The 22,295-nt window shown below is 52.6% G+C and overlaps 1 protein-coding gene across 1 annotated transcript in view; it reads left to right on the top strand.

Annotated features, from left to right (window-relative positions):
* The window catches only part of igfbp5b (insulin-like growth factor binding protein 5b), a 59,715-nt gene extending 45,204 nt beyond the window's left edge, over positions 1-14,511 (top strand). Inside the window, exon 4 of the mRNA XM_072468519.1 lies at positions 13,723-14,511. Within this exon, the coding sequence (XP_072324620.1) occupies positions 13,723-13,845 (123 nt within the window). The 3' untranslated portion in view covers positions 13,846-14,511. The remainder of the gene's footprint in view (positions 1-13,722) is intronic.
* Positions 14,512-22,295: the final 7,784 nt, after the last annotated feature.

Genomic DNA, 22,295 nt, shown 5'->3' with positions numbered 1-22,295 from the left:
GTTCCACTCTCGCCCCATAGCCCTGGATCAAACCCAAACTGATCCCACAGCCCCACTCTCTCCCCATAGCCCTGTATCCATCCCCAAACTAATCCCACTGCATCGCTCTCTCCCCATAGCCCTGTATCAATCCCTAGGCTAATCCCACTGCATCGCTCTCTCCCCATAGCCCTGTATCAATCCCAAACTAATCCCACTGCCCCACTCCCTCCCCATAGCCCTGTATCAATCCCCAGACTAATCCCACTGACTCACTCTCTCCCCATAATCCTGTATCCATCCCCAAACTAATCCCACTGTTCCCCTCTCTCCCCATAGCCCTGTATCAATCCCAAACTAATCCCACTGTCCCACTCTCTCCCCATAGCCCTGTATCAATCCCAAACTAATCCCACTGTCCCACTCTCTCCCCATAGCCCTGTATCAATCCCCAGACTAATCCCACTGCCCCACTCTCTCTCCATAGCCCTGTATCAATCCCTAAACTAATCCCACTGCCCCACTCTCTCCCCATAGCCCTGTATCCATCCCCAAACTAATCCCACTGCCCCACTCTCTCCCCATAGCCCTGGATCAATCCCCAGACTAATCCCACTGCCCCACTCTCTCCCCATAGCCCTGTATCAATCCCCAAACTAATCCCACTGTCCCATTCTCTCCCCATAGCCCTGTATCAATCCCCAAACTAATCCCACTGCCCCACTCTCTCCCCATAGCCCTGTATCAATCCCCAGACTAATCCCACTGCCTCACTCTCTCCCCATAGCCCTGTATCCATCCCCAAACTAATCCCACTGTCCCACTCTCTCCCCATAGCCCTGTATCAATCCCAAATAATCCCACTGTTCCACTCTCGCCCCATAGCCCTGGATCAAACCCAAACTAATCCCACTGCCCCACTCTCTCCCCATAGCCCTGTATCCTTCCACAAACTAATCGCACTGCATCGCTCTCTCCCCATAGCCCTGTATCATTCCACAGGCTAATCCCACTGCCCCACTCTCTCCCCATAGCCCTGTATCAATCCCCAGACTAATCCCACTGCTCCACTCTCTCCCCATAGCCCTGTATCAATCCCCAGACTAATCCCACTGCTCCACTCTCTCCCCATAGCCCTGTGTCCATCCCCAAACTAATCCCACTGTCCCACTCTCTCCCCATAGCCCTGTATCAATCCCAAATAATCCCACTGTTCCACTCTCTCCCCATAGCCCTGTATCAATCCCCAACTATTCCCTCTGCCCCACTCTCTCCCCATAGCCCTGTATCAATCCCCAGACTAATCTCACTGCCCCGATCTCTCCACATAGACCTGTATCAATCCCAGACTAATCTCACTGCCCCACTCTCTCCCCATAGCCCTGTATCAATCCCAGACTAATCTCACTGCCCCACTCTCTCCCCATAGCCCTGTAACAATCCCCAGACTAATCTCACTGCCCCACTCTCTCCCCATAGCCCTGTGTCAATCCCCAGACTAATCTCACTGCCCCACTCTCTCCACATAGCCCTGTATCAATCCCCAAACTAATCCCACTGCTCCACTCTCTCCCCATAGCCCTGTATCAATCCCAAACTAATCACACTGACCCGCTCTCTCCCCATAGCCCTGTATCCATCCCCAAACTAATCCCACTGCCCCACTCTCTCCCCATAGCCCTGTATCAATCCCCAGACTAATCCCACTGCCCCACTGTCTCCCCATAGCCCTGTATCAATCCCCAAACTAATCCCACTGCCCCATTCTCTCCCCATAGCCCTGTATCCATCCCCAAACTAATCCCACTGCCCCACTCTCTCCCCATAGCCCTGTATCCATCCCCAAACTAATCCCACTGTCCCACTCTCTCCCCATAGCCCTGTATCAATCCCAAATAATCCCACTGTTCCACTCTCGCCCCATAGACCTGGATCAAACCCAAACTAATCCCACTGCCCCACTCTCTCCCCGTAGCCCTGTATCCATCCCCAAACTAATCCCACTGCATCGCTGTCTCCCCATAGCCCTGTATCAATCCCCAGGCTAATCCCACTGCATCGCTCTCTCCCCATAGCCCTGTATCAATCCCAAACTAATCCCACTGCCCCACTCCCTCCCCATAGCCCTGTATCAATCCCCAGACTTATCCCACTGACTCACTCCCTCCCCATAATCCTGTATCCATCCCCAAACTAATCCCACTGTTCCACTCTCTCCCGATAGCCCTGTATCAATCCCAAACTAATCCCACAGTCCCACTCTCTCCCCATAGCCCTGTATCAATCCCAAACTAATCCCACTGTCCCACTCTCTCCCCATAGCCCTGTATCCATCCCCAACCTAATCCCACTGTCCCACTCTCTCCCCATAGCCCTGTATCAATCCCAAATAATCCCACTGTTCCACTCTCTCCCCATAGCCCTGTATCAATCCCCAACTATTCCCTCTGCCCCACTCTCTCCCCATAGCCCTGTATCAATCCCCAAACTAATCCCACTGTCCCGCTCACTCCCCATAGCCCTGTGTCCATCCCCAAACTAACCCCACTGCCCCACTCTCTCCCCATAGCCTTGTATCAATCCCCAGACTATTCCCACTGTCCCACTCTCTGCCCCATAGCCCTGTATCAATCCCCAAACTAATCCCACTGCCCCGCTCTATCCCCATAGCCCTGTATCAATCCCAAACTAATCCCACTGCCCCACTCTCTCCCGATAGCCCTGTATCAACCCCAAACTAATTCCACTGCCCCACTCTCTCCCCATAGCCCTGTATCAATCCCAAACTAATCCCACTGCCCCACTCTCTCCCCATAGCCCTGTATCAATCCCCAAACTCATCCCACTGCATCGCTCTCTCCCCATAGCCCTGTATCCATCCCCAATCTAATCCCACTGCCCCACTCTCTCCCCATAGCCCTGTATGAATCCCCAAACTTATCCCACTGCCCCACTCTCTCCCCATAGCCCTGTATCAATCCCCCGACTAATCTCACTGCCCCGCTCTCTCCCCATAGACCTGTATCAATCCCAGACTAATCTCACTGCCCCACTCTCTTCCCCATAGCCCTGTATCAATCCCAGACTAATCTCACTGCCCCACTCTCTCCCCATAGACCTGTATCAATCCCCAGACTAATCTCACTGCCTCACTCTCTCCCCATAGCCCTGTGTCAATCCCCAGACTAATCCCACTGCCCCACTCTCTCCTCATAGCCCTGTATCAATCACAAACTAATCCCACTGACCCACTCTCTCCCCATGGCCCTGTATCAATCCCAAAATAATCCCACTGCATCGCTCTCTCCCCATAGCCCTGGATCCATCCCCAAACTAATCCCACTGTCCCGCTCTCTCCCCATAGCCCCGTATCAATCCCTAAACTAATCCCACTGCCGCGTTCTCTCCCCATAGCCCTGTATGAATCCCAAACTAATCCCACTGCCCCACTCTCTCCCCATAGCCCTGTATCAATCCCAAAATAATCCCACTGTCCCACTCTCTCCCCATAGCCCTGTATCAATCCCAAACTAATCCCACTGCTCCGCTCCCGTCACATAGCCCTGTCTCAATCCCAAACTAATCCCACTGCCCCACTCTCTCTCCATAGCCCTGTATCAATCCCAAACTAATCTCACTGCCCCACTCTCTCCCCAAAGCCCTGTATCAATCCCTAATTAATCTCACTGCCCCACTCTCTCCCCATAGCCCTGTATCAATCCCAAACTAATCCCACTGCCCCGTTCTCTACCCATAGCCCTGTGTCAATCCCCAAACTAATCCCACTGCCCCCCTCTCTCCCCATAGCCCTGTATCAATCCCAAACTAATCCCACTGCCCCCCTCTCTCCCCATAGCCCTGTATCAATCCCCAAACTAATCCCACTGCCCCCACTCTCCCACCATAGCCCTGTGTCAATCCCCAGACTAATCCCACTGTTCCACTCTCTCCCCATAGCCCTGTATCAATCCCAAACTATTCCCACTGTCCCATTCTCTCCCCATAGCCCTGTATCAATCCCCAGACTAATCCCACTGCCCCACTCTCTCCCCATAGCCCTGTATCAATCCCCAAACTAATCCCACTGCCCCGGCCTCTCCCCATAGCCCTGTATCAATCCCAAACTAATCCCACTGCCCTACTCTCTCCCCATAGCCCTGTATCAATCCCCAAACTAATCCCACTGCCCCATTCTCTCCCCATAGCCCTGTATCAATCCCCAAACTAATCCCACTGCCCCACTCTCTCCCCATAGCCCTGTATCCATCCCCAAACTAAGCCCACTGCCCCACTCTCTCCCCATAGCCCCGTATCAATCCCAAACTAATCTCACTGTCCCACTCTCTCCCCATAGCCCTGTATCAATCCCAAACTAATCCCACTGCCCCGCTCTCTCCCCATAGCCCTGTATCAATCCCAAACTAATCCAACTGCCCCACTCTCTCCCCATAGCCCTGTATCAATCCCAAACTAATCTCACTGCCCCACCCTCTCCCCATTGCCCTATATCAATCCCCAAACTAATCCCACTGCCCCGCTCTCTCCCCATAGCCCTGTGTCAATCCCAAACTAATCCCACTGCCCCGCTCTCTCCCCATAGCCCTGTGTCAATCCCAAACTAATCCCACTGCCCCACTCTCTCCCCGTAGCCCTGTGTCAATCCCAAACTAATCTCACTGCCCCACTCTCTCCCCATAGCCCTGTATCAATCCCCAAACTAATCCCATTTTCCAACTCTCTCCCCATAGCCCTGTATCAATACCAGACTAATCCCACTGCCCCACTCTCTCCCCATAGCTCTGTATCAATCCCAGACTAATCTCACTGCCCCACTCTCTCCCCATAGCCATGTGTCAATCCCCAGACTAACCCCACTGCCCCACTCTCTCCCCATAGCCCTGTATCAATCCCCAGACTAACCCCACTGCCCCACTCTCTCCCCATAGCCCTGTATCAATCACAAACTAATCCCACTGACCCACTCTCTCCCCATGGCCCTGTATCAATCCCTAAACTAATCCCACTGCATCGCTCTCTCCCCATAGCCCTGTATCAATCCTCAAACTAATCCCACTGTCCCGCTCTCTCTCCATAGCCCTGTATCAATCCATAAACTAATCCCACTGCCGCGTTCTCTCCCCATAGCCCTGTATCAATCCCAAACTAATCCAACTGCCCCACTCTCTCCCCATAGCCCTGTATCAATCCCAAATTAATCCCACTGTCCCACTCTCTCCCCATAGCCCTATATCAATCCCAAACTAATCCCAGTGCCCCACTCTCTCCACTTAGCCCTGTATCAAACCTCAAACCAATCCCACTGTCCCGCTCTCTCCCCATAGCCCTGTATCAATCCCAAACTAATCCCACTGCTCCACTCTCTCCCCATAGCCCTGTATCAATCCCAAACTAATCCCACTGCCCCGCTCCCTTCACATAGCCCTGTATCAATCCCCACACTAATCCCACTGCCCCACTCTCTCCCAAAGCCCTGTATCAATCCCCACACTAATCCCACTGCCCCACTCTCTCCCCATAGTCCTGTCTCAATCCCAAACTAATCCCACTGCCCCACTCTCTCCCCATAGCCCTGTATCAATCCCAAACTAATCTCACTGCCCCACTCTCTCCCCAGAGCCCTGTATCAATCCCAAATTAATCTCACTGCCCCACTCTCTCCCCATAGACCTGTATCAATCCCAAACTAATCCCACTGCCCCGTTCTCTACCCATAGCCCTGTATCAATCCCCAAACTAATCCCACTGCCCCGCTCTCTCCCCATAGCCCTGTATCAATCCCTAACTAATCCCACTGCGCCACTCTCTCCCCGTAGCCCTGTATCAATCCCAAACTAATCCCCAAACTAATCCCACTGTCCCGCTCTCTCCCCATAGCCCTGTATCAATCCCAAACTAATCCCACTGCCCCGCTCCCTCCCCATAGCCTTGTATCAATCCCTAAACTAATCTCACTGCCCCGCTCTCTCCCCATAGACCTGTATCAATCCCCAAACTAATCCCACTGCCCCACTCTCTCCCCATAGCCCTGTATCAATCCCAAACTAATCACACTGCCCCAATCTCTCCCCATCGCCCTGTATCAATCCCAAACTAATCCCACTGCCCCACGCTCTCCCCATAAACCCTGTATCAATCCCAAAATACTCCCAGTGCCCCACTCTCCCCCCAAAGCCCTGTATCAATCCCAAACTAATCTCACTGCCCCACTCTCTCCCCATAGCCCTGTATCAATCCCAAACTAATCCCACTGCCCCACTCTCTCCCCTAGCCCTGTATCAATCCCAAACTAATCCCACTGCCCCCCTCTCTCCCCATAGCCCTGTATCAATCCCAAACTAATCCCACTGCCCCACTCTCTCCCATAGCCCTGTATCAATCCCCACACTAATCCCACTGCCCCACTCTCTCCCCATAGCCCTGTCTCAATCCCAAACTAATCCCACTGCCCCACTCTCTCCCCATAGCCCTGTATCAATCCCAAACTAATCTCACTGCCCCACTCTCTCCCCATAGCCCTGTATCAATCCCAAATTAATCTCACTGCCCCACTCTCTCCCCATAGCCCTGTATCAATCCCAAACTAATCCCACTGCCCCGCTCTCTCCCCATAGCCCTGTATCAATCTCCAAACTAATCCCACTGCCCCACTCTCTCCCCATAGCCCTGTATCAATCCCAAACTAATCACACTGCCCCAATCTCTCCCCATAGCCCTGTATCAATCCCAAACTAATCCCACTGCCCCACGCTCTCCCCATAAACCCTGTATCAATCCCAAAATACTCCCAGTGCCCCACTCTCCCCCCAAAGCCCTGTATCAATCCCAAACTAATCTCACTGCCCCACTCTCTCCCCATAGCCCTGTATCAATCCCAAACTAATCCCACTGCCCCACTCTCTCCCCTAGCCCTGTATCAATCCCAAACTAATCCCACTGCCCCCCTCTCTCCCCATAGCCCTGTATCAATCCCAAACTAATCCCACTGCCCCACTCTCTCCCATAGCCCTGTATCAATCCCCACACAAATCCCACTGCCCCACTCTCTCCCCATAGCCCTGTCTCAATCCCAAACTAATCCCACTGCCCCACTCTCTCCCCATAGCCCTGTATCAATCCCAAACTAATCTCACTGCCCCACTCTCTCCCCATAGCCCTGTATCAATCCCAAATTAATCTCACTGCCCCACTCTCTCCCCATAGCCCTGTATCAATCCCAAACTAATCCCACTGCCCCGTTCTCTACCCATAGCCCTGTATCAATCCCCAAACTAATCCCACTGCCCCCCGCTCTCCCCATAGCACTGTATCAATCCCAAACTAATCCCACTGCGCCACTCTCTCCCCGTAGCCCTGTATCAATCCCAAACTAATCCCCAAACTAATCCCACTGCCCCGCTCTCTCCCCATAGCCCTGTATCAATCCCAAACTAATCCCACTGCCCCGCTCCCTCCCCATAGCCTTGTATCAATCCCAAACTAATCCCACTGCCCCGCTCCCTCCCCATAGCCTTGTATCAATCCCCAAACTAATCTCACTGCCCCGCTCTCTCCCCATAGCCCTGTATCAATCCCCAAACTAATCCCACTGCCCCACTCTCTCCCCATAGCCCTGTATCAATCCCAAACTAATCACACTGCCCCAATCTCTCCCCATAGCCCTGTATCAATCCCAAACTAATCCCACTGCCCCACGCTCTCCCCATAAACCCTGTATCAATCCCAAAATACTCCCAGTGCCCCACTCTCCCCCCAAAGCCCTGTATCAATCCCAAACTAATCTCACTGCCCCACTCTCTCCCATAGCCCTGTATCAATCCCAAACTAATCCCACTGCCCCACTCTCTCCCCTAGCCCTGTATCAATCCCAAACTAATCCCACTGCCCCCCTCTCTCCCCATAGCCCTGTATCAATCCCAAACTAATCCCACTGCCCCACTCTCTCCCATAGCCCTGTATCAATCCCCACACTAATCCCACTGCCCCACTCTCTCCCCATAGCCCTGTCTCAATCCCAAACTAATCCCACTGCCCCACTCTCTCCCCATAGCCCTGTATCAATCCCAAACTAATCTCACTGCCCCACTCTCTCCCCATAGCCCTGTATCAATCCCAAATTAATCTCACTGCCCCACTCTCTCCCCATAGCCCTGTATCAATCCCAAACTAATCCCACTGCCCCGCTCTCTCCCCATAGCCCTGTATCAATCCCCAAACTAATCCCACTGCCCCACTCTCTCCCCATAGCCCTGTATCAATCCCAAACTAATCACACTGCCCCAATCTCTCCCCATAGCCCTGTATCAATCCCAAACTAATCCCACTGTCCCACGCTCTCCCCATAAACCCTGTATCAATCCCAAAATACTCCCAGTGCCCCACTCTCCCCCCAAAGCCCTGTATCATTCCCAAACTAATCTCACTGCCCCACTCTCTCCCCATAGCCCTGTATCAATCCCAAACTAATCCCACTGCCCCACTCTCTCCCCTAGCCCTGTATCAATCCCAAACTAATCCCACTGACCCCCTCTCTCCCCATAGCCCTGTATCAATCCCAAACTAATCTCACTGCCCCACTCTCTCCCCATAGCCCTGTATCAATCCCAAATTAATCTCACTGCCCCACTCTCTCCCCATAGCCCTGTATCAATCCCAAACTAATCCCACTGCCCCGTTCTCTACCCATAGCCCTGTATCAATCCCCAAACTAATCCCACTGCCCCCCTCTCTCCCCATAGCCCTGTATCAATCCCAAACTAATCCCACTGCGCCACTCTCTCCCCGTAGCCCTGTATCAATCCCAAACTAATCCCCAAACTAATCCCACTGCCCCGCTCTCTCCCCATAGCCCTGTATCAATCCCAAACTAATCCCACTGCCCCGCTCTCTCCCCATAGCCCTGTATCAAACCCCAAACTAATCCCACTGCCCCGCTCTCTCCCCATAGCCCTGTATCAATCCCCAAACTAATCCCACTGCCCCGCTCTCTCCCCATAGCCCTGTATCAATCCCAAACTAATCACACTGCCCCACTCTCTCCCCATAGCCCTGTATCAATCCCAAACTAATCCCACTGCCCCACGCTCTCCCCATAAACCCTGTATCAATCCCAAAATACTCCCAGTGCCCCACTCTCTCTCCAAAGCCCTGTATCAATCCCAAACTCATCTCACTGCCCCACTCTCTCCCCATAGCCCTGTATCAATCCCAAACTAATCCCACTGCCCCACTCTCTCCCCATAGCCCTGTATCAATCCCAAACTAATCTCACTGCCCCACTCTCTCCCCATAGCCCTGTATCAATCCCAAACTAATCCCACTGCCCCGCTCTCTCCCCATAGCCCTGTATCAATCCCAAACTAATCCCACTGCCCCGCTCTCTCCCCATAGCCCTGTATCAATCCCAAACTAATCCCACTGCCCCACTCTCTCCCCATAGCCCTGTATCAATCCCAAAATAATCCCACTGCCCCGCTCTCTCCCCATAGCCCTGTATCAATCCCAAACTAATCTCACTGCCCCACTCTCTCCCCATAGCCCTGTATCAATCCGAAACTAATACCACTGCCCCACTCTCTCCCCATAGCCCTGTATCAATCCCAAACTAATCCCACTGCCCCACTCTCTCCCCATAGCCCTGTATCAATCCCAAACTAATCTCACTGTCCCACTCTCTCCCCATAGCCCTGTATCAATCCCAAACTAATCCCACTGCCCCGCTCTCTTCCCATAGCCCTGTATCAATCCCAAACTAATCCCACTGCCCCACTCTCTCCCCATAGGCCTGCATCAATCCCAAACTAATCCCACTGATCCACTCTCTCCCCATAGCCCTGTATCAATCCCAGACTAATCCCACTGTCCCACTCTCTCCCCATAGCCCTGTATCAATCCCAAACTAATCTCACTGCCCCACCCTCTCCCCATTGCCCTGTATCAATCCCCAAACTAATCCCACTGCCCCGCTCTCTGCCCATAGCCCTGTGTCAATCCCAAACTAATCCCACTGCCCCACTCTCTCCCCGTAGCCCTGTGTCAATCCCAAACTAATCTCACTGCCCCACTCTCTCCCCATAGCCCTGTATCAATCCCCAAACTAATCCCATTGTCCAACTCTCTCCCCATTGCCCTGTATCAATCCCAGACTAATCCCACTGCCCCACTCTCTCCCCATAGCCCTGTATCAATCCCAAACTAATGTCACTGCCCCACTCTCTCCCCACAGCCCAGTATCAATCCCCAAACTAATCCCACTGCCCCACTCCCTCCCCATACCCCTGTATCAATCCCAAACTATTCTCACTGCCCCACTGTCTCCCCATAGCCCTGTATCAATCCCCAAACTAAACCCACTGCCCCGCTCTCTCCCCATAGCCCTGTGTCAATCCCAAACTAATCCCACTGCCCTGCTCTCTCCCCATCGCCCGGTATCAATCCCAAACTAATCTCACTGCCCCACTCTCTCCCCATAGCTCTGTATCAATCCCCAAACTAATCCCACTGTCCCACTCTCTCCCCATAGCCCTGTATCAATCCCCAAACTAATCCCCCTGACCCGCTCACTCCCCTTAGCCCTGTATCAATCCCAAACTAATCTCACTGCCCCGCTCACTCCCCATAGCCCTGTATCAATCCCAAACTAATCTCACTGCCCCACTCTCTCCCCATAGCCCTGTATGAATCCCCAAACTAATCCCACTGTCCCACTCTCTCCCCATAGCCCTGTATCAATCCCAAACTAAACCCACTGCCCCGCTCTCTCCCCATAGCCCTGTGTCAATCCCAAACTAATCCCACTGCCCTGCTCTCTCCCCATAGCCCTGTATCAATCCCCAAACTAATCCCACTGTCCCTCTCTCTCCCCATCGCCCTGTATCAATCCCAAACTAATCCCACTGTCCCACTCTCTCCCCATAGCCCTGTATCAATCCCAAACCAATCCCACTGCCCCTCTCTCTCCCCATAGCCCTGTATCAATCCCCAAACTAATCCCCCTGCCCCGCTCACTCCCCTTAGCCCTGTATCAATCCCAAACTAATCTCACTGCCCCACTCTCTCCCCATAGCCCTGAATCAATCCCAAACTAAGCTCACTGCCCCACTCACTCCCCATAGCGCTGTATCAATCCCCAAACTAATCCCCCTGCCCCGCTCTCTCCCCATAGCCCTGTATCAATCCCCAGACTAATCCCACTGCCTCACTCTCTCCCCATAGCCCTGTATCCATCCCCAAACTAATCCCACTGTCCCACTCTCTCCCCATAGCCCTGTATCAATCCCAAACTAATCTCACTGCCCCACTCACTCCCCATAGCCCTGTATCAATCCCCAAACTAATCCCCCTGCCCCGCTCTCTCCCCATAGCCCTGTATCAATCCCCAGACTAATCCCACTGCCCAACTCTCTCCCCATAGCCCTGTATCAATCCCAAACTAATCTCACTGCCCCGCTCACTCCCCTTAGCCCTGTATCAATCCCCAGACTAATCCCACTGTCCCACTCTCTCCCCATAGCCCTGTGTCAATCCCAAGAACTATCTTAAAATGTTTCATTGATTAAAAGTGATGCGAAGTCTGCCATCCTCTTCTTCCAAGGCTTAAAGCTTAAAGTGGACAGCACTGTAGCACAGTGGATAGCACAGTTGCTTCACAGCTCCATGGTCCCAGGTTCGATTCCCGGCCTGGATCACTGTCTGTGCGGAGTCTGCACGTCCTCTCCGTGTCTGCGTGAGTTTCCTCCGGGTGCTCCGGTTTCCTCCCACAGTCCAAAGACAAGCGGGATAGGTGGATTGGCCATGATAAATTGCCCTTAGTGTCCAAAAAGATTAGGTCATGTTACTGGGTTACGGGGATCGGGTGGAGGTGATGACTTGGGTAGGGTGCTCTTTCTAAGGGCAGGCGCAGACTCGATGGGCCGAATGGCCTCCTTCTGCACTGTAAATTCTATGGTAATTCTCCCCCTGGAATCACAGAATGATTGTAGTTTCTAAGGAGGCCATTCAACCCTCCATGCCTGTACCAGCTCTGTGCACGGGAAATGTAGTTAATGTCACTAAGAACAAAGAAATGTACAGCACAGGAACAGGCCCTTCGGCCCTCCAAGCCCGTGCTGACCATGCTGCCCGTCTAAACTAAAATCTTCTACACTTCCTGGGTCCGTATCCCTCTATTCCCATCCTATTCATGTATTTGTCAAGATGCCCCTTAAATGTCACTATCGTCCCTGCTTCCACCACCTCCTCCGGTAGCGAGTTCCAGGCACCCACTGCCCTCTGTGTAAAATACTTGCCTCGTAAATCTACTCTAAACCTTGCCCCTCTCACCTTAAACCTATGCCCCCTAGTAATTGACCCCTCTACCCTGGGAAAAAGTCTCTGACTATCCACTCTGTCTATGCCCCTCATAATTTTGTAGACCTCTATCAGGTCGCCCCTTAACCTCCGTCGTTCCAGTGAGAACAAACCAAGTTTATTTAACCGCTCCTCATAGCTTATGCCCTCCATACCAGGCAACATTCTGGTAAATCTCTTCTGCACCCTCTCTAAAGCCTCCACATCCTTCTGGTAGTGTGGCGACCAGAATTGAACACTATACTCCAAGTGTGGCCTAACTAAGGTTCTATACAGCTGCAACATGACTTGCCAATTCTTATACTCAATGCCCCGGCCAATGAAGGCAAGCATGCCGTATGCCTTCTTGACGACCTTCTCCACCTGTGTTGCCCCTTTCAGTGACCTGTGGACCTGTACTCTCTGACTGTCAATACAGTCCCCTGTCCTTTCCCCCTAACACTATATTGATTCTCCTGGAGGTGTTAATTCAATCCCCCTTTGAAATTTTATGCATCCAGCACTCTGAGGCCATGCTTTCCAAACTAAACCCCTCGTTGTGAAAAAGCTCCTCTTGCACACTTTCACTTCTTTTGCCGAATACCTTAAATCAGTGTCCTCGGATTCGCGATCCGCCCACCAATGGGAACAGTTTCTCTCTCTCTACTCTGCCCAGGCCCGTCATGATGTTGAACACCTCGATCAACCTTCTCATCCTCAAGGAGAACAATCCCAGACTTTCCGATCTGTCCACATGACTGAGGATTCTCCTGCCCGGAATCTGTCTCCAATCTGTCTCCATTCATTGAATGGATCAGTCACTCCCTGCAGGGACCATTCGCGTGGGCCTTTCCTGCACTCTCTCCAATGCTTTCACACCTTTCCTCGTGCCTCATGGGTGGGTGCAGTGCTGCAGCTGAGAAAGGTTTATCCGAATGCCCTTGTTATTGTACTCTGTGCCTCTATTTACAAAGCCATGGGTCCCGTATACTGCTTCAATCACTTTCTCCAGCTGCCCTACCACCCTCAGGCCCCTGTGTTTTAGAACTTGTTCAACCTGATCCCTCTTCTGAAAAATGTTTCCGTTCGCACTTCTCTGTCCGCTCAACCGCACCACCTACCCGCGAATCTACCGCTGTCCTCTGGGCATGCATGCTGTGTACAAAGCTCGAGGAGTTCACTGGCCTCCTCCCCCCCGTGCTCTGACCCTCCTGGGCTCACTGTGGCTCACTGGGACACCTGAGGGAAGGAGCTACGCTCCGAAAGCTAGTGATTCGAAACAAACCTGTTGGACTTTCACCTGGGGGTGCAGGCCTCCGCACTGGGACAATGCTCGCCACCTAGCTTGACGTTCCCTCGGGGATTAACGATGAGTTTTAAATTGATCTCTATTTACAGTGCAAGCCATCGAAAGGGAAACGACGGGGTCTGTGCTGGTGTGTGAACAAGAACGGGCTCAAGTTGCCTGGCTCGGATTTCCTGCATCGGGATTTTCAATGTCACAGCTTTGAAAGTGATTGACGCTCCTTCGCCACCTGGCCGTCCTCCTCCAATCTACTGTGGGGCTCTTTTCCAACCGGCTGCCCATCTCCAAAGGTTCACCTGGCGTGTGGGCGGTTAGCTGACTAAAGATTATAACCCTTTGACTGCAAGTGCATCAAAAACTTACAAGTGTAAAAACAATAGTATGTTATTATTTTCGGCGATATCAGATTGGTTGAACCTGCGTGAGCTTTTGTTTTTTTTTTGGCTTTTCAATCAATTATGGGGCTGGTTTAGCACAGTGGGCTAAACCGCTGGCTGCAATGCAGATCAAGGCCAGCAGCACGGTTCGATTCCCGTACCGGCCTCCCCGAACAGGCGCCGGAATGTGGCGACGAGGGGCTTTTCACAGTAACTTCATTTGAAGCCTACTTGTGACAATAAGCGATTGTTATTATTATCAGCAGAAAAGAATCCTCCTGTGATTGGGATGTGCTGTAACGGAGGAATGCTACGGGATTGGGTGTTGGTAACAACTCGCAATGTCCTCTTCCGATCACGCACTTCAAAACAAACCTGATCCCTCGACCAGCGATTGGATGAGAGGTCTGCTATCCAACACCTGGATCCCACCAAGCTGACAGCATCCTGATTGGACGAGGGAATGGGTGATCTCGGTCTTGCTTCTCTTCTGATGGTCTGGGTGGGGAGTAGTGGGGGGGGGGGGGGTTTATTGTGTGTGTGGGGGGTGAGGGGGAAGGGTGTTGGTGATTTGGATGCATTTGGCATTTGAGACGTTAACCCCTCCCCCCCCCCCCCCCCCCCCCCCCTCGGGATCTTGCCATAACACAAAGCTGAATCTCTCCCCTGTCTGAGTGTTGTGCTGCACTACCTGATCCCCACCCATAGGGAGCGATAGCACTGAGGCCTGTTGCTGCCCCCTGGTGGTCGAAGGCCGGTACTGCAGGGGTCCACCAGTTGCCTGATTTTCAGTGGCAAAGGCTGCTTCTGATCGCGTCTGCTTGGTGACCATCCCAACCCCCACACAGGAAAGCTAACTCGTGGCTGGTGTATTCCATTCAATGGGAGCGGTTTCTGGAACTTACCCTGCATCCCCGACACAAGCCCACCCTGTGTCCATACCTTTGCTCCCTGGGGTGTGGAAGCACTCGCCTTCGGAGGACTGGCTGGCGTTTTCTGTGTTTTCACCTTTTGCCCTGGGGTGGAGGGTGCCGGGTGGCAGGGTAGCACAGCGGTTAGCACTGTGGCTTCACAGCGCCAGGGTCCCGGGTTCGATTCCCAGCTGGGTCGCTGTCTGCGCGGAGTCTGCACGTTCTCCCCGTGTCTGCGCGGGTTTCCTCCGGGTGCTCCGGTTTCCTCCCACAAGTCCCGAGAGACGTGCTGTTAGGTGAATTGGACATTCTGAATTCTCCCTCTGTGACCCGAACAGGCGGCGGAATGTGGCGACTAGGGGCTTTTCACAGTAACCTCATTGCAGTGTTAATGTAAACCTACTTGTGACACTAATGGGGTTGGTTTAGCACAGTGGGCTAAACAGCTGGCTTGTAATGCAGAACAATGCCAGCAGCGCGGTTCAATTCCCGTACCGGCCTCCCCGAACAGGCACCGGAATGTGGCAACTAGGGGCTTGTCACAGTAACTTCATTGAAGCCTCCTTGTGACAATAAGCGATTATAATTATTATAATGAAGATTAATATCATTATCTGTGTGCACCAGATGCCACATCAGTCCTTTGCCCTGCTGGCCACCCGCTCAGCCATTGCCGAGCTATTTGGCATTGGGTGGCATCATAACCCAGTCCAAAGCTGCTGTCTCTTCCAGCAGAGGTTACTGAACTCCGATTCGGGCCCGGGGTGCGGGCGGGACAGGAGTGCTGACTGCCACGTGCCCACCGCAGTGACACCCTCTCCACCTCCCGCTCCCCCTCTACCACCAGCTCTAATCCTGGGCGGTGAATTCAATCCCCCAATCGCACACAGGGAAATTTACAAGAAAGGATTAGACCGGGCGAAACCAGAATCCTTCCGCCCAGGAGCCACACAAATAAACGGGGAAAATTGTCTAATCCAAATGCATCCAGCAGGGTGGGGTCGCAATCACGAAACACAACTCGTAGAGAAATCCCTCCTCACCGACTCTGTGTGCAATTAAAGACGGGAATATTATGAATATTTTACTGTGTTTTGATTTATTGTTACACTGTCTGCTGCTTTATGTTTTCCCAGAGCATCAGACTATAATAATTTACTCTGACCCCCCACCCCCGGGTCCCCTGTTCCTCCCTGCTGGGATGTCCTATCTCCACGTTTACTTCAGCTGATTTGGGGAAAGGCAGAGGTCGGCTCCACCCATCTCCGGGAATTGAGGGCGATGAGGCGAGAGTGGGAAAATGGGATGGAAATATAAGGCCAAACCTGGATCGTAGTGAATGCGGAGCGGAGTTGAGGGGCTGAATGGTCCACTCCTGCTCCCATGTCTCACACCCGGAGTTACTGGGAGAGTTTTGCAGTCGAGTGAGTCTCCCAGAATGTGTGGGTGCTCCTGCTGGGATCTGACGGAGGAGGTTGTGGCAATGCTGCAGGAGGTTCTCAGGAACAGTGCCATTCCTGTTGGCATTGTGGACAGCCGCTGTTAGTTGGTGCATCGGGACACCTGTTGGCAGCGTCGGTTTAGTGTGTACCTGTTGCAGTGTCGGTTTAGTGTGTACCTGTTGGCAGTGTCGGTTTAGTGTGTACCTGTTGGCAGTGTCGGTTTAGTGTGTACCTGTTGGCAGTGTCGGTTTAGTGTGTACCTGTTGCAGTGTCGGTTTAGTGTGTACCTGTTGGCAGTGTCGGTTTAGTGTGTACCTGTTGGCAGTGTCGGTTTAGTGTGTGACTGTTGCAGTGTCGGTTTCGTGTGTACATGTTGGCAGTGTCGGTTTAGTGTGTACCTGTTGCAGTGTCGGTTTCGTGTGTACCTGTTGCAGTGTCGGTTTAGTGTGTGCCTGTTGCAGTGTCGGTTTAGTGTGTACCTGTTGGCAGTGTCGGTTTAGTGTGTGCCTGTTGGCAGTGTCGGTTTAGTGTGTACCTGTTGGCAGTGTCGGTTTAGTGTGTGACTGTTGCAGTGTCGGTTTAGTGTGTACCTGTTGGCAGTGTCGGTTTAGTGTGTACCTGTTGGCAGTGTCGGTTTTGTGTGTACCTGTTGGCAGTGTCGGTTTTGTGTGTACCTGTTGGCAGCGTCGGTTTAGTGTGTACCTGTTGCAGTGTCGGTTTAGTGTGTACCTGTTGGCAGTGACGGTTTAGTGTGTACCTGTTGGCAGTGTCGGTTTTGTGTGTACCTGTTGGCAGTGTCGGTTTATGTGTACATGTTGGCAGTGTCGGTTTAGTGTGTACATGTTGGCAGTGTCGGTTTAGTGTGTACCTGTTGGCAGTGTCGGTTTAGTGTGTACCTGTTGGCAGTGACGGTTTAGTGTGTACCTGTTGGCAGTGTCGGTTTAGTGTGTACCTGTTGCAGTGTCGGTATAGTGTGTAACTGTTGGCAGTGTCGGTTTAGTGTGTGCCTGTTGCAGTGTCGGTTTAGTGTGTGCCTGTTGGCAGTGTCCGTTTAGTGTGTACCTGTTGGCAGTGTCGGTTTAGTGTGTACCTGTTGGCAGTGTCGGTTTAGTGTGTACCGGTTGGCAGTGTCGGTTTAGTGTGTACCTGTTGGCAGTGTCGGTTTAGTGTGTACCTTTTGGCAGTTTCGGTTTAGTGTGTACTTGTTGCGGTGTCGGTTTAATGTGTACCTGTTGGCAGTGTCGGTTTAGTGTGTACCTGTTGGCAGTGTCGGTTTAGTGTGTACCTGTTGGCAGTGTCGGTTTAGTGTGTACCTGTTGGATGTGTCGGTTTCGTGTGTACCTGTTGGCAGTGTCGGTTTAGTGTGTACCTGTTGGCAGTGTCGGTTTAGTGTGTACCTGTTGGCAGTGTCGGTTTAGTGTGTACCTGTTGGCAGTGTCGGTTTAGTGTGTACCTGTTGCAGTGTCGGTATAGTGTGTAACTGTTGGCAGTGTCGGCTTAGTGTGTGCCTGTTGCAGTGTCGGTTTAGTGTGTGCCTGTTGGCAGTGTCCGTTTAGTGTGTACCTGTAGGCAGTGTCGGTTTAGTGTGTACCGGTTGGCAGTGTCGGTTTAGTGTGTACCTGTTGGCAGTGTCGGTTTAGTGTGTACCTGTTGGCAGTGTCGGTTTAGTGTGTACCTTTTGGCAGTGTCGGTTTAGTGTGTACTTGTTGCAGTGTCGGTTTAATGTGTACCTGTTGGCAGTGTCGGTTTAGTGTGTACCTGTTGGCAGTGTCAGTTTAGTGTGTACCTGTTGGCAGTGTCGGTTTAGTGTGTACCTGTTGGATGTGTCGGTTTCGTGTGTACCTGTTGGCAGTGTCGGTTTAGTGTGTACCTGTTGCAGTGTCGGTTTAGTGTGTGCCTGTTGGCAGTGTAGGTTTAGTGTGTACCTGTTGGCAGTGTCGGTTTAGTGTGTACCTGTTGGCAGTGTCGGTTTAGTGTGTACCTGTTGCAGTGTCGGTTTAGTGTGTACCTGTTGGCAGTGTCGGTTTAGTGTGTACCTGTTGGCAGTGTCGGTTTAGTGTGTACCTGTTGCAGTGTCGGTTTAGTGTGTGCCTGTTGGCAGTGTAGGTTTAGTGTGTACCTGTTGCAGTGTCGGTTTAGTGTGTACCTGTTGCAGTGTCGGTTTAGTGTGTGCCTGTTGGCAGTGTCGGTTTAGTGTGTACCTGTTGCAGTGTCGGTTTAGTGTGTGCCTGTTGCAGTGTCGGTTTAGTGTGTGCCTGTTGGCAGTGTCGGTTTAGTGTGTACCTGTTGCAGTGTCGGTTTAGTGTGTACCTGTTGCACTGTCGGTTTAGTGTGTACCTGTTGCAGTGTCGGTTTAGTGTGTACCGTTTGCAGTGTCGGTTTAGTGTGTACCTGTTGCAGTGTCAGTTTAGTGTGTGCCTGTTGCAGTGTCGGTTTAGTGTGTGACTGTTGCAGTGTCGGTTTAGTGTGTACCTGTTGCAGTGTCGGTTTAGTGTGTGCCTGTTGGCAGTGTCGGTTTAGTGTGTACCTGTTGGCAGTGTCGGTTTAGTGTGTACCTGTTGGCAGTGTAGGTTTAGTGTGTACCTGTTGCAGTGTCGGTTTAGTGTGTGCCTGTTGGCAGTGTCGGTTTAGTGTGTACCTGTTGCAGTGTCGGTTTAGTGTGTACCTGTTGCAGTGTCGGTATAGTGTGTGCCTGTTGGCAGTGTCGGTTTAGTGTGTGCCTGTTGGCAGTGTCGGTTTAGTGTGTACCTGTTGCAGTGTCGGTTTAGTGTGTACCTGTTGCAGTGTCGGTTTAGTGTGTGCCTGTTGGCAGTGTCGGTTTAGTGTGTACCTGTTGCAGTGTCGGTATAGTGTGTAACTGTTGGCAGTGTCGGTTTAGTGTGTGCCTGTTGCAGTGTCGGTTTAGTGTGTGCCTGTTGGCAGTGTCCGTTTAGTGTGTACCTGTTGGCAGTGTCGGTTTAGTGTGTACCTGTTGGCAGTGTCGGTTTAGTGTGTACCGGTTGGCAGTGTCGGTTTAGTGTGTACCTGTTGGCAGTGTCGGTTTAGTGTGTACCTTTTGGCAGTGTCGGTTTAGTGTGTACTTGTTGCGGTGTCGGTTTAATGTGTACCTGTTGGCAGTGTCGGTTTAGTGTGTACCTGTTGGCAGTGTCGGTTTAGTGTGTACCTGTTGGCAGTGTCGGTTTAGTGTGTACCTGTTGGATGTGTCGGTTTCGTGTGTACCTGTTGGCAGTGTCGGTTTAGTGTGTACCTGTTGGCAGTGTCGGTTTAGTGTGTACCTGTTGGCAGTGTCGGTTTAGTGTGTACCTGTTGGCAGTGTCGGTTTAGTGTGTACCTGTTGCAGTGTCGGTATAGTGTGTAACTGTTGGCAGTGTCGGCTTAGTGTGTGCCTGTTGCAGTGTCGGTTTAGTGTGTGCCTGTTGGCAGTGTCCGTTTAGTGTGTACCTGTAGGCAGTGTCGGTTTAGTGTGTACCGGTTGGCAGTGTCGGTTTAGTGTGTACCTGTTGGCAGTGTCGGTTTAGTGTGTACCTGTTGGCAGTGTCGGTTTAGTGTGTACCTTTTGGCAGTGTCGGTTTAGTGTGTACTTGTTGCAGTGTCGGTTTAATGTGTACCTGTTGGCAGTGTCGGTTTAGTGTGTACCTGTTGGCAGTGTCAGTTTAGTGTGTACCTGTTGGCAGTGTCGGTTTAGTGTGTACCTGTTGGATGTGTCGGTTTCGTGTGTACCTGTTGGCAGTGTCGGTTTAGTGTGTACCTGTTGCAGTGTCGGTTTAGTGTGTGCCTGTTGGCAGTGTAGGTTTAGTGTGTACCTGTTGGCAGTGTCGGTTTAGTGTGTACCTGTTGGCAGTGTCGGTTTAGTGTGTACCTGTTGCAGTGTCGGTTTCGTGTGTACCTGTTGGCAGTGTCGGTTTAGTGTGTACCTGTTGCAGTGTCGGTTTAGTGTGTGCCTGTTGGCAGTGTAGGTTTAGTGTGTACCTGTTGGCAGTGTCGGTTTAGTGTGTACCTGTTGGCAGTGTCGGTTTAGTGTGTACCTGTTGCAGTGTCGGTTTAGTGTGTACCTGTTGGCAGTGTCGGTTTAGTGTGTACCTGTTGGCAGTGTCGGTTTAGTGTGTACCTGTTGCAGTGTCGGTTTAGTGTGTGCCTGTTGGCAGTGTAGGTTTAGTGTGTACCTGTTGCAGTGTCGGTTTAGTGTGTACCTGTTGCAGTGTCGGTTTAGTGTGTGCCTGTTGGCAGTGTCGGTTTAGTGTGTACCTGTTGCAGTGTCGGTTTAGTGTGTGCCTGTTGCAGTGTCGGTTTAGTGTGTGCCTGTTGGCAGTGTCGGTTTAGTGTGTACCTGTTGCAGTGTCGGTTTAGTGTGTACCTGTTGCACTGTCGGTTTAGTGTGTACCTGTTGCAGTGTCGGTTTAGTGTGTACCGTTTGCAGTGTCGGTTTAGTGTGTACCTGTTGCAGTGTCAGTTTAGTGTGTGCCTGTTGCAGTGTCGGTTTAGTGTGTGACTGTTGCAGTGTCGGTTTAGTGTGTACCTGTTGCAGTGTCGGTTTAGTGTGTGCCTGTTGGCAGTGTCGGTTTAGTGTGTACCTGTTGGCAGTGTCGGTTTAGTGTGTACCTGTTGGCAGTGTAGGTTTAGTGTGTACCTGTTGCAGTGTCGGTTTAGTGTGTGCCTGTTGGCAGTGTCGGTTTAGTGTGTACCTGTTGCAGTGTCGGTTTAGTGTGTACCTGTTGCAGTGTCGGTATAGTGTGTGCCTGTTGGCAGTGTCGGTTTAGTGTGTGCCTGTTGGCAGTGTCGGTTTAGTGTGTACCTGTTGCAGTGTCGGTTTAGTGTGTACCTGTTGCAGTGTCGGTTTAGTGTGTGCCTGTTGGCAGTGTCGGTTTAGTGTGTACCTGTTGCAGTGTCGGTTTAGTGTGTGCCTGTTGGCAGTGTCGGTTTAGTGTGTACCTGTTGCAGTGTCGGTTTAGTGTGTACCTGTTGGCAGTGTCGGTTTAGTGTGTACCTGTTGGCAGTGTCGGTTTAGTGTGTACCTGTTGCAGTGTCGGTTTAGTGTGTACCTGTTGGCAGTGTCGGTTTAGTGTGTACCTGTTGCAGTGTCGGTTTAGTGTGTGCCTGTTGGCAGTGTCGGTTTAGTGTGTACCTGTTGGCAGTGTCGGTTTAGTGTGTGACTGTTGCAGTGTCGGTTTAGTGTGTACCTGTTGCAGTGTCGGTTTAGTGTGTGCCTGTTGCAGTGTCGGTTTAGTGTGTACCTGTTGCAGTGTCGGTTTAGTGTGTACCTGTTGGCAGTGTCGGTTTAGTGTGTACCTGTTGCAGTGTCGGTTTCGTGTGTTAATGAAGAGTTCAGACTCACAGGGTTCCATGGCTGCCTGCAGGAGTGCGGGATTGGATGAATAACCACAGAATGGGAGTTCAATTGGGCGGGATTCTCCGACCCCCCGCCGGGTCGGAGAATCGCCGAGAGCTGGCGTGAATCCCGCCCCCGCCGGTTGCCGAATTCTCCGGCACCGGATATTCGGCGGGGGTGGGAATCGCGCCGTGCCGGTGGGCGGGCCCTCCCCCCCCAGCGATTCTCCGGCCCGCGATGGGCCGAAGTCCCGCTGCTGGAATGCCTGTCCCGCCGGCGAGAATCAAACCACCTCTCTTACCGGCGGGACAAGGCGGCGCGGGCGGGCTCCGGGGTCCTGGGGGGGGGCGCGGGGCGATCTGGCCCCGGGGGGTGCCCCATGGTGGCCTGGCCCGCGATCGTGGCCCATCGCTCCGCAGACGGGCCTGTGCCGTGGGGGCACACATTTCCTTCCGCCTCGGCCACAGTCTTCACCATGGCCAACGCGGAAGAGACCCCCGCCCCCCCCCCCTGCGCATGCACGGGGCTGACGTCAGCAGTCGCTGACGCTCCCGCGCATGCGCGTACATCTGCCGGCTGGCGCAGTCCCTTTCGGCCCCGGCTGGCGCG

This window comes from Scyliorhinus torazame, chromosome 2, assembly GCF_047496885.1.
Source record: "Scyliorhinus torazame isolate Kashiwa2021f chromosome 2, sScyTor2.1, whole genome shotgun sequence".
Lineage (NCBI taxonomy): Eukaryota > Metazoa > Chordata > Chondrichthyes > Carcharhiniformes > Scyliorhinidae > Scyliorhinus > Scyliorhinus torazame.
This window is presented reverse-complemented; position numbering and strand designations above follow the sequence as displayed.